The sequence below is a fragment of the Pithys albifrons genome, chromosome 9, assembly GCF_047495875.1.
Source record: "Pithys albifrons albifrons isolate INPA30051 chromosome 9, PitAlb_v1, whole genome shotgun sequence".
Lineage (NCBI taxonomy): Eukaryota > Metazoa > Chordata > Aves > Passeriformes > Thamnophilidae > Pithys > Pithys albifrons.
The window spans coordinates 26,660,024-26,674,935 of record NC_092466.1 but is presented as its reverse complement, the minus strand read 5'-3'; the positions used below and the strand labels follow the sequence as shown (position 1 = coordinate 26,674,935).

General features: G+C 37.2%; 2 protein-coding genes across 3 annotated transcripts; both read right to left on the bottom strand.

The window, feature by feature from the left end:
- Positions 1 to 780: 780 nt before the first annotated feature.
- LOC139675931 (pulmonary surfactant-associated protein A-like) lies at positions 781 to 6,398 on the bottom strand. Of its 2 annotated transcripts, none has more exons than XM_071564175.1 (5): positions 6,012 to 6,398; positions 4,510 to 4,613; positions 2,811 to 3,010; positions 2,114 to 2,191; positions 781 to 1,344 (listed from the first exon to the last, which is right to left on the bottom strand). In XM_071564175.1, exons 3-5 carry the CDS (start codon positions 2,956 to 2,958, stop codon positions 968 to 970), a joined length of 603 nt encoding a protein of 200 aa, XP_071420276.1. In that variant the 5' UTR covers positions 2,959 to 3,010; positions 4,510 to 4,613; positions 6,012 to 6,398; the 3' UTR covers positions 781 to 967. The 2 variants fall into 2 exon arrangements, with proteins under 2 accessions (XP_071420276.1, XP_071420277.1); XM_071564176.1 differs by having other exon boundaries at positions 2,811 to 3,005.
- Positions 6,399 to 9,256: 2,858 nt separating this feature from the next.
- Positions 9,257 to 14,036, bottom strand: SFTPD (surfactant protein D). Its single transcript, XM_071564177.1, has 3 exons — positions 12,022 to 14,036; positions 10,762 to 10,839; positions 9,257 to 10,047 (listed from the first exon to the last, which is right to left on the bottom strand). The coding sequence occupies exons 1-3, from the start codon at positions 12,161 to 12,163 to the stop codon at positions 9,671 to 9,673; spliced, it is 597 nt and encodes a 198-aa protein (XP_071420278.1). The 5' UTR covers positions 12,164 to 14,036; the 3' UTR covers positions 9,257 to 9,670.
- Positions 14,037 to 14,912: the final 876 nt, after the last annotated feature.

The window sequence follows — 14,912 nt, the reverse complement described above, 5'->3', positions numbered from 1 at the left end:
GCCATGGAGTTATGCAGAGCCTTTAACTTGAGCTGGAGAGTGCAGACTCTGAGCAGCTTCTGCAATGAGTGCAGAGTATCGGCTGCTTCAGAAGTGTAGGCATCCACCAAGCTTAGTCCTGTGGGGATCCCAATGAGGGTCTGATAAATAGCTCTGTGGTGCCCAAAATTAGTTGTACCTAAATCTCATTACTATATCACTTAAAAAATTAGCTTTGCCATGGCTCTACTGATCTAAACCACAAGGACGTGGTAATCCCTATGAGATTCTGTGTGTTTTCTTTCACATGCATACCATGTGGCTTGGGACCTTGGGTTTCTTGTGCTGCTACTTCTTTGAGTCAGCAGGAGGCTAGGAGTTGCTGGAGAGCTCAGGACAGGTGGCTTCTGGTACCACTTTTGAGGTACATAAAGGTTAAAGACCTGCTGATTCTAAAGTTTCCCATGGAACATGTAAGGTGGGTGGATCTCCTGAGTGCTGATGGCTCTGCATCACTCTATCAGCACTGCTCATGTCTTATTTCAGGGGACCTGTTTGGGTGAAGGTGGCCAAGGAAACACAGGCTGAGTGTAATGTTAGTAGGAGTGTCTGTGTGGATAGTTTTGGCAAGAGAAACTTATAGAAAGGGATCAAAATACACACAACTTTGAGGCTCATGGATAAAGGGATGCTGGAAGATCTTGTAACTGCAAGTCACTTTAGGTATGCAGATTTATTACAAGACCAAAAAGTAGACTTCTTAGGCACATACCTAAAGTGACTTGCTGAATAACAAAAGAGACAAAATGGCCACTGCTTTTGTTATAAACAATTTTTTCTTTATAGCTGACATTTTAGAAAACAAATCAGGCTGGGAAAGAAACTTTACTTTTTCATGCTGCATTATCTGAATTCACTGGCTACAAATGAAGACAACTGACAGAGAAGCATATTGCAGAAAGCCTGCCAGGGAGCAGCAAGGGAAGCACTAAAACTGGCAGACAATAAGGCGATTCTGGTTGCACTTCTTGTCATTCCAAGTGCCATCAGTGTACATCTCCACACATCCCTCTTCCCCTTTGCCAGAAGGTTGATTTAAATACCAGTTAGTATAGCTCAACCCTGTACCATCCAGGAACTGGAATTTGCCTGGAATAAGAGACTCCTTTATCCCCAGGTAGGCGTAGGTGTTAAAAGTTTTCACGAAGTACTGAATGGCTTCATTCTCGCCTGGATTCCTTGGAGCAGCAATAGACCCTCCAGCTTCTTGGCATTTCTGCAGTGTAGTATTGAAATCTGCTTTTTTCCCATTGGTAGCAAATATTTTTCCTTCAGATTCTATTATTGTCTTTTCCAAACGGAGGACTGCAAGTTGAGGTGAAAGCTGTTAAAGTTTCATGCATTGTTTTGTGGTCACTTCACTGCCAATTTTAACTCCTGCTGTTTTGCTCCATAACTTTATATTAAACTCAGGAAAAGGTAGTAGAGGAGAGGAGAACTTGAAATCAAAGCTGAAAGAAAGAATTAAAAAAAATACAACCCCCAGAAGCCAGAAGAAATCTGAAAATGAGGAGAGGGGGAAAAGGGAACACATAAACACATAGGCAGTGAAACAGCAGAAGCTCAAAAGAGGCTAGAGAAGGAGCAAAGGAAAGAACCTTCATTTGGAAGAAGTATATGATTTTCTTTGAGACTCTCTATAAGACATTGAGATGGTTTGCAGTAGACAAATAATCCTTGATATTTAGTGTTATGTCCTTGAGTGAGCAGAACCTTAGATGTGATCTGACCGTAATTGTTTTGGTATGTTTTCATGTTTAGTTTATTTGTCTGTTGGGAGCATGAGTTGCCCAAGGAATAGTACAGCATAGACAGGGATTTTAATCTGGTTCATTTCTGACTTGCACTGACACTTCAGAACTATTACCTCAGCATCTCCCACCAACCATGAAAATCTAATGCCCCCCTCTTCCCATTTGAGAGTTATCATGCAATGATTTACTGGCGAACAAGTTATAAATGGAATGCAATAAAACTGCAGAAAATACTGCTTTTCTCCTAAGAATCCATTTTTGCCCAACATGCCTATCCATGCCAATCCAGTTACAGCAGAAAGTAAAGGCAAATAAAATACCTCCTTCCAGTCTGGAAATCCGATGTTCCAATTGATCACCAGTACCTCTGATGGCATTATCACCCATTGGTACAAAAGCTATGAACAAAAGCAGCTGTTACACATTTTGTGCTACAGTTTGAGTCTTCGCTTTCAAAATGAAGCACAGGTAATCATGCAAAATGAATATGGACTTAAAATATTTGTTTGACCTGTTTTAGTTTAGTGCTGTGTTTAAATAGGGAACATCTTCATACATTGATCTTTGTAATGACAGGGAATATGTTCCTGGAAATTACCTGCAGAGCAATGATGTTTATAGAAAACTAGAATAGAGTCAGTCTTCCCTCTAAGTGATTGAGCCAATTCAGGAAAAATATTGGCATTTCTGCAGTAGGTTTAGTGGATTTTTAACTCTGTTTAGGGACTGAATCCTTGATAGAATTCTTCAAGCTGTCCAAACACTTGCAGCGCCAAACTAGCACTTAGCAGAAAGTTTCTTGTGCTATGGAAAATTATAACCTCTTCTTTATGAATTGAACCACTGTGTCATTAAATAGGAGAGATTTCAACATGTTACTTCATACAAGAAATTAAAAAAGGTCTGATTATTTTCCCTCAAGTAGAACCCACATCAGATTATGCAAGATAGCACTGAGTTTACAGAGCATAAAAATGGAACAGAGAAGGTAAAAATGGAGATGGTAACTTCACATACCTGGTACAAATCCTTCTTCTCTTCCATCTTCAGTCAAATACTTCAAAATAACTGAAAGAACTCCTGCAGGTTTACCATGAGCACAGAATGGGAGCAGGAAGAAAACTACTCCTAAGATTTTGTGGAGCAGCTGAGTAGACAGCATCATTTAAAATCAAAGGCAAACCAGACTGGTTTTCTCTCCAGTGTAGAGTTCTGCACTAAAAAAAAAAAAAGTTTCAGAATTTTGCTCTCTGGGTGTGAAGTTTTCTGTATGTTAAGCTTTGGCCACAGTGACATGAGTGCCATTGATGTAGTTGCAAAGTTCCTTGCTTCAAACAATTATTTTTCCAAAAGACTCAGCCTGCTACTCTACAAAAGCCTACAAAGCAAAAACCCCAAACATTCCCTTCAGAGCTTTTCTTTGTACAACAAATACCATTCTATGCCATTTTTCTCCAGGTGAAAAGCTATAGTTTGTTTTAATTTTACAGGAGAGCAGTAGACAAATGGTTGCTTTAGTAAGAGAAAGTTGGTTTAGGAAAAACTAGATCAAGCCAAACAATTGTTAATGCTCATTCTTCCATTACAACACCCATCTTTTAATGTATCTTCATTGCAGGTGACAGTCTATAAAAATAGGTGAAATTGTTAATAAAAATGTGATACATAAATCTAAAATGGAAAATTTTGTGATAGTCTAATAGGTTCAACATAATTTAAGCAAAAACCTATTTAAAGGTGTTCAACTTACCTAGCAGCTCCAATATGAATTAAGAAAGGCTTATTAAATGGTCTAATTTATAGGGCATGTAACTTGAGATTCATATTCTTATCTACAGGAAGTAAGAAGAACATGTCATATGAAATTAATTTGCATATGATTGTTTTCTTCAAGAGGCAAACATACGTAAAATATGAGAAAAATACTTGAAGGTACTTTTTAAATTTGTAGAAACACTTTCACATGTTTTAAAACACCAACCCTAGAGCAGAACAAAGAGATTTCTCAATACTTATTTGAAATATTTAATGTTTCCACACAATGGCTGTGTAAATATTAAATTGTAAATGTCACTGAAGATAAGCCAAAACAAATTCACCTGAAATACAATATTCACCATCATTCTCATTACAGACTGAGGACTTAGCAGTGACAATGACTGAAGTCTCCTAACTAAGCAGAATCTCAGAACTGTAGGAGCAAAGTCAAAAGACAATGGTACATCTCCTGCATGTGGAGAGGAGACAGCTACAGAAGCACATACTTAAATATCTTACAGAATACTCCAGGGGAAGTTTATACATTGTAAATGACATTTTTCTTGAACAGAACAATGACCTTTCAGTGAAGGGAAAAGCTGCTGTATACCACTCCTGTGAGTACAGAGGCCTCAAGATGAGCAGCATCACTGAAATGCAGATGCCTTGCCAAGCATTTTACAGTTATTCTCAGCTGAGAGTTGGTTCTGTCTAATAGAGACTTTTAGGAAAGTTGTTGGAATCTGTGCTGCAGTTCAAACAAGCAAGATGTGGTCGCATCATCCTTGTGGTGTCAAGCCAGCACCCTGATGGTGCAGCAAGGCTACCAGCCAAGACAGCTGAGGAATAAAATGCTTTGAGACTAGAGAGGCACTGGGAGCAGTATCCGTGTTACTCTGGATGCTACTTGATCACCTCCATAGGCACTCTGTGCTGTTGCCTGCCATTTCATACCCACCTCAACAACTGATGTAGAGTCCTTTGTCCTTGGTGGTGAGCCCACTGATGCCTGAGGAGTTCCTGCAGCATTGTTTACTGAGTGCCCTACAAAAGGGACCAGTCCTGTGAAAAATAAATAAGCAGTACCCAGAAGAGGGCTGTTTTAAATTTGTATGAGTAACCTTTGTTTAAAGTTTTTGTTAAATTTCAAGTTTCCTAGCTTTGGAGTGCTTGATGTAATGCTTTTAACAACCTTCAAGCACAGGTTTTCTAATTGTTTCTTTGGAAAAAAAAACACCAAAACCAAACAGAGAACATAAGACAAGCCATTACCTGGGTTCTAAATGAGCCCTAAAAAGATCATTGGCCTTTGCACCTGTGGTGAGAACAACTTTAGCATTTCAACTGCATTTGGAAGAAACCACAGGTTAGGCAAATGTGAGAAGAGGATGAGGTTTGGACTTATCCCCTGCTGACTCATGGCCTGGGAAATGTGGAGGGAGACAGAAGTTTTATTCTGATAGACAGCTGAGAAAAACTTCTGGAGTTTTGATAAATTATAAATTTTTCTTCTTTGGATTTTCATCAGCATATTAATATGATGGAGCAAGTTAAAATAGATTTTTAATGATACCTCTATTTCTATTATGCTTGTTTATGATTTCCTAATAACTTGTAAACTATTTTCTGATCTTGCTTTGAACAGCATATCAAAGAAGCTCAGAAAGATTCAAGGTCACAGATCTGATAAAGAACAAAAACTTTTTGAGTAGTGAGGCAACTTTTCTTCCATCATTAAGGGCTTTCATGATTTCAGTGCTAGTGAAGCAAATGCAGGATATTCTGAGAGTAGGTTGTGTTGCACAGTGTCAGCAGGTAAGTGCGAAACATGCTAAGGACAAATGTTTTCCTCAGCAAACATTGACCAAAGCTGCTTTCTTGGCTGGTTCAAGAAATACAGACACTAGAGCTGAATTTCAGTTGATGACAGTGGCTGGGTGTTCCTTCCAAAGCCTGTTTGTTAGCCTTTCATCTGTATACTTAGCCTCCTGAAAGTTAGTTTTTTTCCTCCATAGTGCTAGTCACACCTCAGACAACTTTAAAAATTCTTTCCTTATTCCCTCTTTGTATTTAAATGCCCCCAACTCCATCCATATTTTCTGTGTACATTGGTTTTGTGCTGTTCTGCTGTTGTTTCCACCCTGTCCTGTTACCACTTTGTCCTGTGCTCTCTGCATTTCCTTTTCTTTTCCAAATCATCACCAGACTGTCCCCAGCAGCTCCCTCATGCCTGGGAAGATAAGGAAGAGCACAGAGCATGTGGGACCTGGTGACTCCCCTTCTCAGAGGACAGCTGAGGCTATTTTAGCTAAGCATTAAAAACAGGAAGCAAAGAATTCAGCAAGATATGGACACTTGGGAAGATGAATTTCAACATGGTTTTTTCGGTTTGGTTTTATTTTGTGGGGTTTTTGAATTAATTTTTAAACAGCATTTTAGAGCAGAAAATCTTCATTTTACCTGGAGACAGTGGGACAGGTGCACATAAATGCTTGTCTTCTTGCTCCACTGACTTAAGTTATATGTGAATGATCCAAAAGGAGGTCACTAGATGTCTCTGATACATCACTTGGTCCAGTTCAGCTGAAAAACATAGAAAGAGATCAAGTTTGTGTTTATAGCAAACAGAAACAGAAAATATCTCATCTCTTCAATAGCTGATAGCAAAATAGTACTCTAATGGGAAAAACCCCAAAACCTCATGACTATGAAACTATTATTCCATATGATCCATAGTTGTCCTCCCTTATCTGCAGAAGGATAAATTCACTAAAGTCTTTGCTGCCATAATTACAATTGCCACAGGCTCTTTAGGGGTTAAAGTGATTTCTCCTCAATACTGCTCTGCTCCTGAGAAAAAGGGCAGAGATGAGTGAGTTTCATTCTGGGTTTCACCTGGCATCACACCTGACTTATCAGTCTTGAGCCAAATTCTGCCAAACCCTGGTTTCCTAACAGGTACTTCAAATAAAATCCAAGTCCCCTTATAATTCTTTAGGTGCTACTATAATTTCCTGGAATCCTGTATCTATTGTGTTTTAAAATCAGGTATGTTTGTATAACTGCAGGTTAATAGGATTTTCTAACACTGCGTTTCTACTTCTGGTAAATCCTTGCAATCAGAGCCTCTGAGGTTCAGACAAACATGTCACTTATACCATTACACAATAGTCCCAAGAACATTGTTTTCCTCTGGTTCATAGGAACAGTAATAAGGTGATTAGTCTTTCTATCACTTCTCAGTGCGGTTTCAAAAGCAGCCAACAAATTTCCCAGTGACAAATATTCTCCTCCCATTTGCACTTACTGTTTTTGTAAAGAAAATCTGCAAATAAATGCAAAACATAGATGAACCTTTTCCCTACTTTGTGGTACTACAGGGATATTACAGCAGCAAGCACTGGTGTTTTTCCACCATATAAGTACTTTTTTTTTCTCTGGCAAAGAACAGAATAAGAATGTAATTTTATTCTTTAAACTTGTCTTAAAAAATAAAATAAATAATTCAAAGAGACTCAGCTCACAATTTATATAAGACAAGGTAGCCCTGCCAGCCTGTGTTGCATTCTGTCAGTTATGTCCAGTTTGATTTTGAAATCAATTTTCCTTGAGAACCATGGGAGATGCTTTTTTCTTTCTTTAAAATATTTCTACAAAAATCAAATCAGGAAGCCACAGAAAAAATCTTCACATGTGGTAGGGATTGATGGGGCCTGGTGTGAGGTTTCTGAGTGTTCAAAATTGTTAATAGTATTTCTAAGCTACAGAAACTAATTATATTATACTGTTACAAAAGATATCACTCTGAGCCAGAGAGAATTCTCTCTGAAATAAATATCGATAAATGTTTTGTCCATGGTCTTACTGTTAAATAAACTATACTATGGTAACAATTGTAGTCAGAGTGGGAAAAGAGAAAGGCCAGAGAGTAGCAAAAGAGCTGAGTATAATGTTATATGGAGATATTTTATGAAAATAACAGGTGTTTCATTCAGCCAACCAAAATGTGACAGACCCAGTGTGAACTGTAAAGGGGAAAGGGCTGCATAGCTGCTCTTTGACTGGATCTATGAAGTTTTCATTTTTAAGCAACATTTTTTTCTTTTTTCAATAGTACAGGCTAAAGCAGAAATAAATCGGACTATACAAGCTGGCCTAGATGCTTTTCTTATTATACTGCTTTTGACTGAAAAAAAAATCTTATCTGGATTAAAAAAACCCAAGTGCCTTGAAGTCTAAATCTGTTTAGACATAGTTATATTGTGTGAAGCCATTTGTAAGATTTTACATATTAAGGATTTTAACAAGAGATGGCTATAGTCAGCCAATATGCTAGAAATTAAACAAAGGAATAGGATAATCCAAAACAAGTTGGAGATCCGGTTCAGGTAGTAAAAATCATGTTGGTTGTGATATCTTTTTCTTGGGAGGGGGTCTCCTTCTCTGACCTGATGCTTCTTTGAGACAGTTAATCACCTTGTTCTAACAAAGAATCAGCATGGTTAAAAGACTCCAAAATTAATAGCAAGATGTACTTACTGAAAGTAACCATAATAAACTAAAAGTGAAAATTTAACAGGCAGTTTTAAGTAAATCTTCCATTCTTTTTAGAAGTTTTGGTGCGGCCACTCAGAGCTTAAAAGGTACTAATTTAGCCTTACTTTTTCTCAATGTAACCTTAGAATCAGAATTTTTGCCATGGCATAATCTATTCCCTTCCCATTTGAAACTTTTGGCTGAAGTTATATCATGGTCATAGGTGTCAAAGCAAGTTACTTTGTAAAGCAGGTTCATGCTTTGAAATCTATCCAACATAGTATTGAGTGTCTTTTTTTCTGTTTCAGAATGCCTGTCTGCTCTCTGATCAGCAGGAGTGCTGCATGAAACCTGGCCATGGATCATTCATTGCCAAAAGTGCCTGAAGGTGCTAAACTTTTCCTACTTGACAGGACTTGAAATGACCACGTGAATAGATCCCATCTCTCTCCTCACTGCAGGCCAGGGAATAACACTGTCCAGAGTCAAGTCCAGCGTTCTAGGGACTTTCTACAGAGCCAAGTGTGGGGAACGAGGAGGATATTTAAGTGTTTATGCATATTTTTTTAATGCTAGTGTTTCCTTTTATTTTCCCCCTCAGGTGATGTGAAAATGAAAATGGATGAGCCCAGGACCCCTCCCTGCCAGGTAAGTGTGTGAGTATTTGCTACTCATGGTCCTCTCCTGAGTTGCCCCTGCTCAGCAGCTACCCAAACTGAGCAAGCTGTGAACATATTTTGTGAAAAGATGCTTCTTGGTCCTATCAGATTAGAGTTGTGGTCTATCTGTGTGGTTGCTTGGCATGACATCGGTAGAGATATTTGTGTTTCAGCTGACTGAACTTCCCCTCTTAGCTGCTTTTCCAAAGGATTAAGTGCTTTTTCAGTGTTCTGGGAAAGGATGGGTGGCCTAATGCTGCAATGGTCACATTTTCTGAGGGAATGTGCTGCTTAGAAAAAAAATGTAAGGTTTTTATACACATATCTTGGTCTACTTGGATCTAATGCAATATTTATCCTAATGGTTTATAGAGAGTATCTTCTGAAACTAAGGGAATTAATTGTAACTGGTACTGTTAATATTTTTATAAAACACAAGTTGATGTGAATCAGTGTGTGTTTAATTATTACACAAGGTCTATAATTGAAAGTAATGTACTAAACCTGAGATCATAATTGCTCCAGTGAAGTCAACTCTGTGCATCTCTTTTAAAGCAGAAACTATTAAGTACTTGGAAATGCTTCTACTATGAAGCATTGGGCAATTTTGACTTCAGATTTTTCCCATATCCTAGGTCAAACCTTGCAATTCTCCTCTAACCCTCACAAAGGCACAGAGACAGTCTGCCATGAAAAATGAATTCTGACGTATTACCAACCCTCCAAAAGAGAGAAACACATCAGATTAAGCACATTGTAATTATGATAATCACCTATGACATTTGGCATTTTTTAAGGATAAAAAATACCCCAATATGATTCATTGTAGATTTTAAGATACAGAAAATTTGCAGAAATGTCATAAACCTAAGACACAGGATATTTCATTGTCTCCATACTCTGAGGTGGCTGAAAGGCCATTCTTTAAAATTCACAGATTGTGAGACGATACAAGTTGCACTTTTTATCATTCCAGCTCCCATCCATGTACATCTCTACACATTTTTCTTTCCCTTTGCCATTAGGCTCATGTTGGTGCCACTTGGTATAACTCAGAGACCTGCCAGTTATATCCATAAACTGGCCTGAAGTCTCACAGTGTTTAATGCCCAAGTAAGCATATTGCTTATACTGCTTCACAATGTCCATGATAGCTTTATTCTCTTCCTCATTCATGGGAGTTGCAAGAGTTCCTCCAGCCTCCTCACAGGACCGTAGTGCGGATGCAAAATCAACTTTCTTCCCATTGGTGGCAAACACTTTCTTTCCTACTTCTTTTATTTTCCCATTCAAAGCAAACACTGAAACATGAAAAGAAAAAAATGACATAGCTTTTTAAATTTTCTGTGGCCTATAATGAAAAAGCAAAGAAAGAAATGAAGAGATAAAGAGAAAATTAAAAGTGGTAAGACAAAGAGAGGGTAAAAATGAGAGTAAATGACGAAGGAAGAAAGAGGTCTTAAATTTTACCAGTTCACTAGTTGTTCCCTAAGTGTACTGTTATGCTGCCTGAGACCATTTGTCCTTGTCTCCAAGACCAGGATGTCCCACTAACATTTGTTACATGAGCCCCACTATACTGAATGTGCATTCTAAAAAGTTTCGGTTTACTTCAAATTTGAGCAAGCGAAATAGAGAAGTGATAATTTTTTGTGAATTCTTTCTCAGTATGAAACAGTTTACCACCCTCAACAATTTGGGTGCTGATAGATAAAAATATTTGGTACAAGACCGAGGAATTCTCATGAACTGTGTGGAAAGTGCAACATCAGTTGCAATAGTTTTGAAACAAACCTAATGTTAATAAATATTTATTACTGTTGCTAAAAGAAATCTGTTTCTCCATGAAAATGGAGTCTTGATTTCTCCTGCTTTGGATGAGAAAGCAGAGTTTTGGGTTGCAGTATCATTGTCAAATGCAATTTCTCTGCTGTAAGTCAGAAGTCTGTAATTAATGTTGCCTCTTGCACTTAACACTGTTTGTGAGCTGAAAAAGTAACAATTGGAAGAATTACCAGCTTCAAGTTGGAAAAGTCGGTGTTCCAAATTTACTAAATGATTGTGGCATTCAGTGTCCAGAGAAACAGGTAAACCTATACAGATAAAAATAAAAGTTATACAATCAAGCATAACTAGGCTTTGCTGATAGGAATGATAAAACCTTGATAAAACTAAATCATTTTCCAGAACTAAATAGCATGCAATATATATATTTTTTTAACATCACCTGGTGTAAAATAAATATTTTCCTAGTATTTTTTTTGTCTGTGAAAACTGATTTTGCAAAAAAGAATGTATTTCATCCTACTAAATTAACAAGCACAAGGGAGATTTGGGGAAGGAACATTTCCTATGCCACCATATCATTTTCTTTTTAATGTGCAGAGTGGATGCTTTGTGTTTTTACAGTGGGATCTTATTTTAATGCAAGACATAAACATTAGTAGGGAAAGGTTCTGCATAGATAGATAGTATCACAGAGTCCATCCTGCTCTGCTTGCTAACAGTGTACTTAAGCAGTACTGAAAAGCACTGGAGATTCCTTTTTCATATCAATTTCCAAGTGTAATAAAGGTCCCACATGTAGAATGAAGTCACTAATGTGATCCCATGGTCATGTTCCATTATTCCCAACTAAAACAAATAGCAATGTAGAACCACAAAATATTGCTGCATCTCCAAGTTGCAATGTTGCAACTGTTAGCACACTTCACAATTGGTTTAAAAACCCCCATATTTGACCTAATAAAGAGAATTTATGAATAATTTTGATAGTGCTTGAGCTTTGTCAACAGGCTTGGACAAAACATTTCTACATGGAAGGAAAATTACACAGTGCAATGTGTGTTCCTTACCAGTCTACTTTTCCACATACCATCTTTGAACACTAGAATAACGTGCCAGAATTCTTTCATTATACTTTTGAACATTGGATAACATTGTCTTTATACTTGAAAAAAAAAAAAGAAAAGAAAAAAATTTCCCCTGTGAAAGAAGAAATTTCATTTGGAAAATCAATGGAAAAGCATGGCAAAATGTAATGATATATATAATAGATACATGTTACAGTATTGATAACCTGTTCACTTCCCCTTTTCTCCCAGAAGAGAGAGGAGGCCTGTCTTTTAGAAAAAGAAAAAAAATAATAAACTGTCTATTTCCTCCACTCAGATTTCCTTCCTCTACTCAACACAGCTGCTTCCTTGAGAGCACATCCTTCTGTGTCATGCATCCTTCATGGCAAAGATCTGTTGTAAGAAGGAAAGTTTACTTACCTGGTACCTGTGGCAGTCCTTTCAGAACATCTCTTCCAGGGATATCAGGTAGTTCAGAAATTCCTGGACATTTATTCAATGCATGGCAAGTGACTAACAAAGCAGCTACTGCTGTGAGTGTGTAGGATGAGTAAGACAACATGATTGCTCAGGCCAGCTGTAAGAAGCGCACACATTTGTCAGGCAATGATTCCGTGAGAAATTGTAGGCATTGGCTTATATAATTGCACACTTCCTGCTTCCATTCATTGTTTCTTAAAATTTACATTATTTCCTTGTTTAAACAAAGTCTATAGTTTAGGTGTTAGAGATTTCCCAGATTTATTTTGCTACCGTTGCGTAGCTTATACACAAAACTGGTTTTAGTCTGATTCAGCTTGATATGCTCATTACAGAATGATAGCCACACATTTGGGAGTAGTGAAGATAAATTATTCCTTTTGTTATCACTATTTCTTGGATTAATCCTTGAGAACTGTTGGGCCTGGATGTAACTGATCACACTTCAGCCATTATTTGGCTGGAAGGACCATAATCACTCAGTGATGCTTATGGTACTAACCTGAAAGGCACAATCCGTTACAGAGGCTGTTGGACTGCTTTGGTGCTACTTAGTGATCTCTTTAAGCACATTTGTTTGACATAAACACACTGATAGTGTTTTATACGTGGGCAAAACTTTATAACCCAATTGACATTCCTGTCTTGTTTTGAACAAAATTCCGTAAGCTTGAAAATGTCAGAGTTAGTCTTGTAGAAAATGCATTTTTGCTGGTTGGCAGTAGGCCTGTTCATCTTATTTTATCCTTTAAGATATAACAATAAGTAGGGTTATAATCTTAGTGCTGAGATATCACGACTAAAAAGCACTGAAATTATACAGTGTGGATTTACAACTGCACTGCAGTTATGAACCCTGATTTGAAGGACTATAAGTTAGAAGGACTATAAGTTACTGTGGCATGGAGGTATCCAGTTATTGACATCATTCAGTTAAAACAATAAGAACTATAAAGCAAGGTTCAAGAGGACAGAACTAGTATCCATTTCTAATGAGGTGATCTTGATAGGCTGACTCATACGAAATATGTAACTTAATAGGCATGACTACACTTTTCTATTGGCATAAATTAGAGAGGATGCTGTACTACTCTCTCTTAAAAACTTTCACCCTTAAAAATAAAAATCAAAATTGACACATAGTATGTTCTAAATCCAGCTCTACTCAGAACTGAAAACAAAACCTTAGCTGACTTGAATGCTGCAAGATTATTAACAACTGTGTTCATCACTTATAAAAAGGTATTTGTTTCAAAGTATATATGTCAAGCAGAATCAAAATATAAGTTTATTACCATTTGTTAAATGGGCTGAGCTTTTTTAGAAAAGAAGTATTGTTTGTAACTTCCAGATTGATTCTCTCATAGAAGAGTTTTGAGTTTATTCTTGAACTGCATCAACACCAACTTGTTTTTCCAGGGGAATGTCTCATCAAAGTCAATTCAGTGGGACATCCCCTTGAACGTAAGAATCAATTATGTCGTAAACTTGTAGCATATAGAATCTGTTTAATCAATAGCAGTATATTTCTCATGGTCAAGAACTTGCACTTTAAGTGGGAACATGTGCAGTATTAAAAATGCTATTGAGTTTTTCATGTTGAATCTGAAGAATCTTGAGCTGTATTGAAAGCTGTTGGTTACCTCTGAAGATGCTGGCCAAGGACTCAGAGAGAGCAGGTTATTAAAGTCTCTAACAGAAACCTACCTTAGGTGGCTGAGAATACTTCCATCCCAGAGATAAGGAAGTGCAATTATGACATGTCCTCTTTGGCTGACGATCATCATTCAGGGAATTACATTTGAATGACTACTGCATTCAGCTCATAATTGGATTATGATGCAGAGTCAAAGTCTTGATCAGTTATAAAGCAAAATGGAAAAAAACCCAGCTCTTCAGTTTTAATCCACTTTTAATGACTTTCATCAGTCATTACTATCTACTGTCCTTCAGGCATCTCCTCATCCTGTAAAATTGCTAGTATAAGCAAAGTGAAATATTACTAATAAAGGAAAATTTAATTTTAAAATGTAAATATGACCACAGAAATCAAAAGAAATGGATTTGCCTTCTAGCTGAAATTCCTTGTATTTTATGAAAAGGAAATTCAACTTACCCTGCTGCGTCAAAGTGAAGTGAGAGCACAGTTCACATGAGTCCCCTTTATATGGTGTCATGTTTGTTGAGTGACACAACTGAAGTGGAGACTGAATATTGAGGTCACAAATGAGATTTTCTAGTTTTGCTCATACATTTGTTATGCAAATACTGAAATCAGTTTTAATGCTTGAGCAATTTCTTCTAACAATAGAAAGCCAAAGTTGTAGCAAACACAAACCAGAACTAACTCCAGATTTTTAGTTGCAAACAAAATGTATAAAAATACAAAGTAACTTTCAGTGATTTCAGGTCATATTGCAAAAATTGTTTCTTGTTCTGCAAAAGCAAATATGTCATATGACTACCAGTGGCTCTTTCAAAAGGAAAGATATTCTTGTGAATTAAGGAAGTGTGATACCTTCCAGATAGTCTGACCTGGAAGTCAGGATTCTAAACTTTGCTTGTCATCTTTGTATATTATATACTTACCTTTCCTGAATATAATTTTCTAGCTGTGTGTTATGCTCAGTGTTTCCATGAGCTTCTGGTCTCTCTTGAAATAGAATACAGTTGATCCTCTCTTGGCCAGAGATGGATCTGAGAAAAACCTGCATACATGCACAGAAATCTCAAATGGACATTTTTCAAGGAAAAAAATAAACCAGAATATTTGTTCCTCTGGTTTCCCAGGAATAAATATTGTGATCTTCTGAGTAACTTCCTTCTGGTTC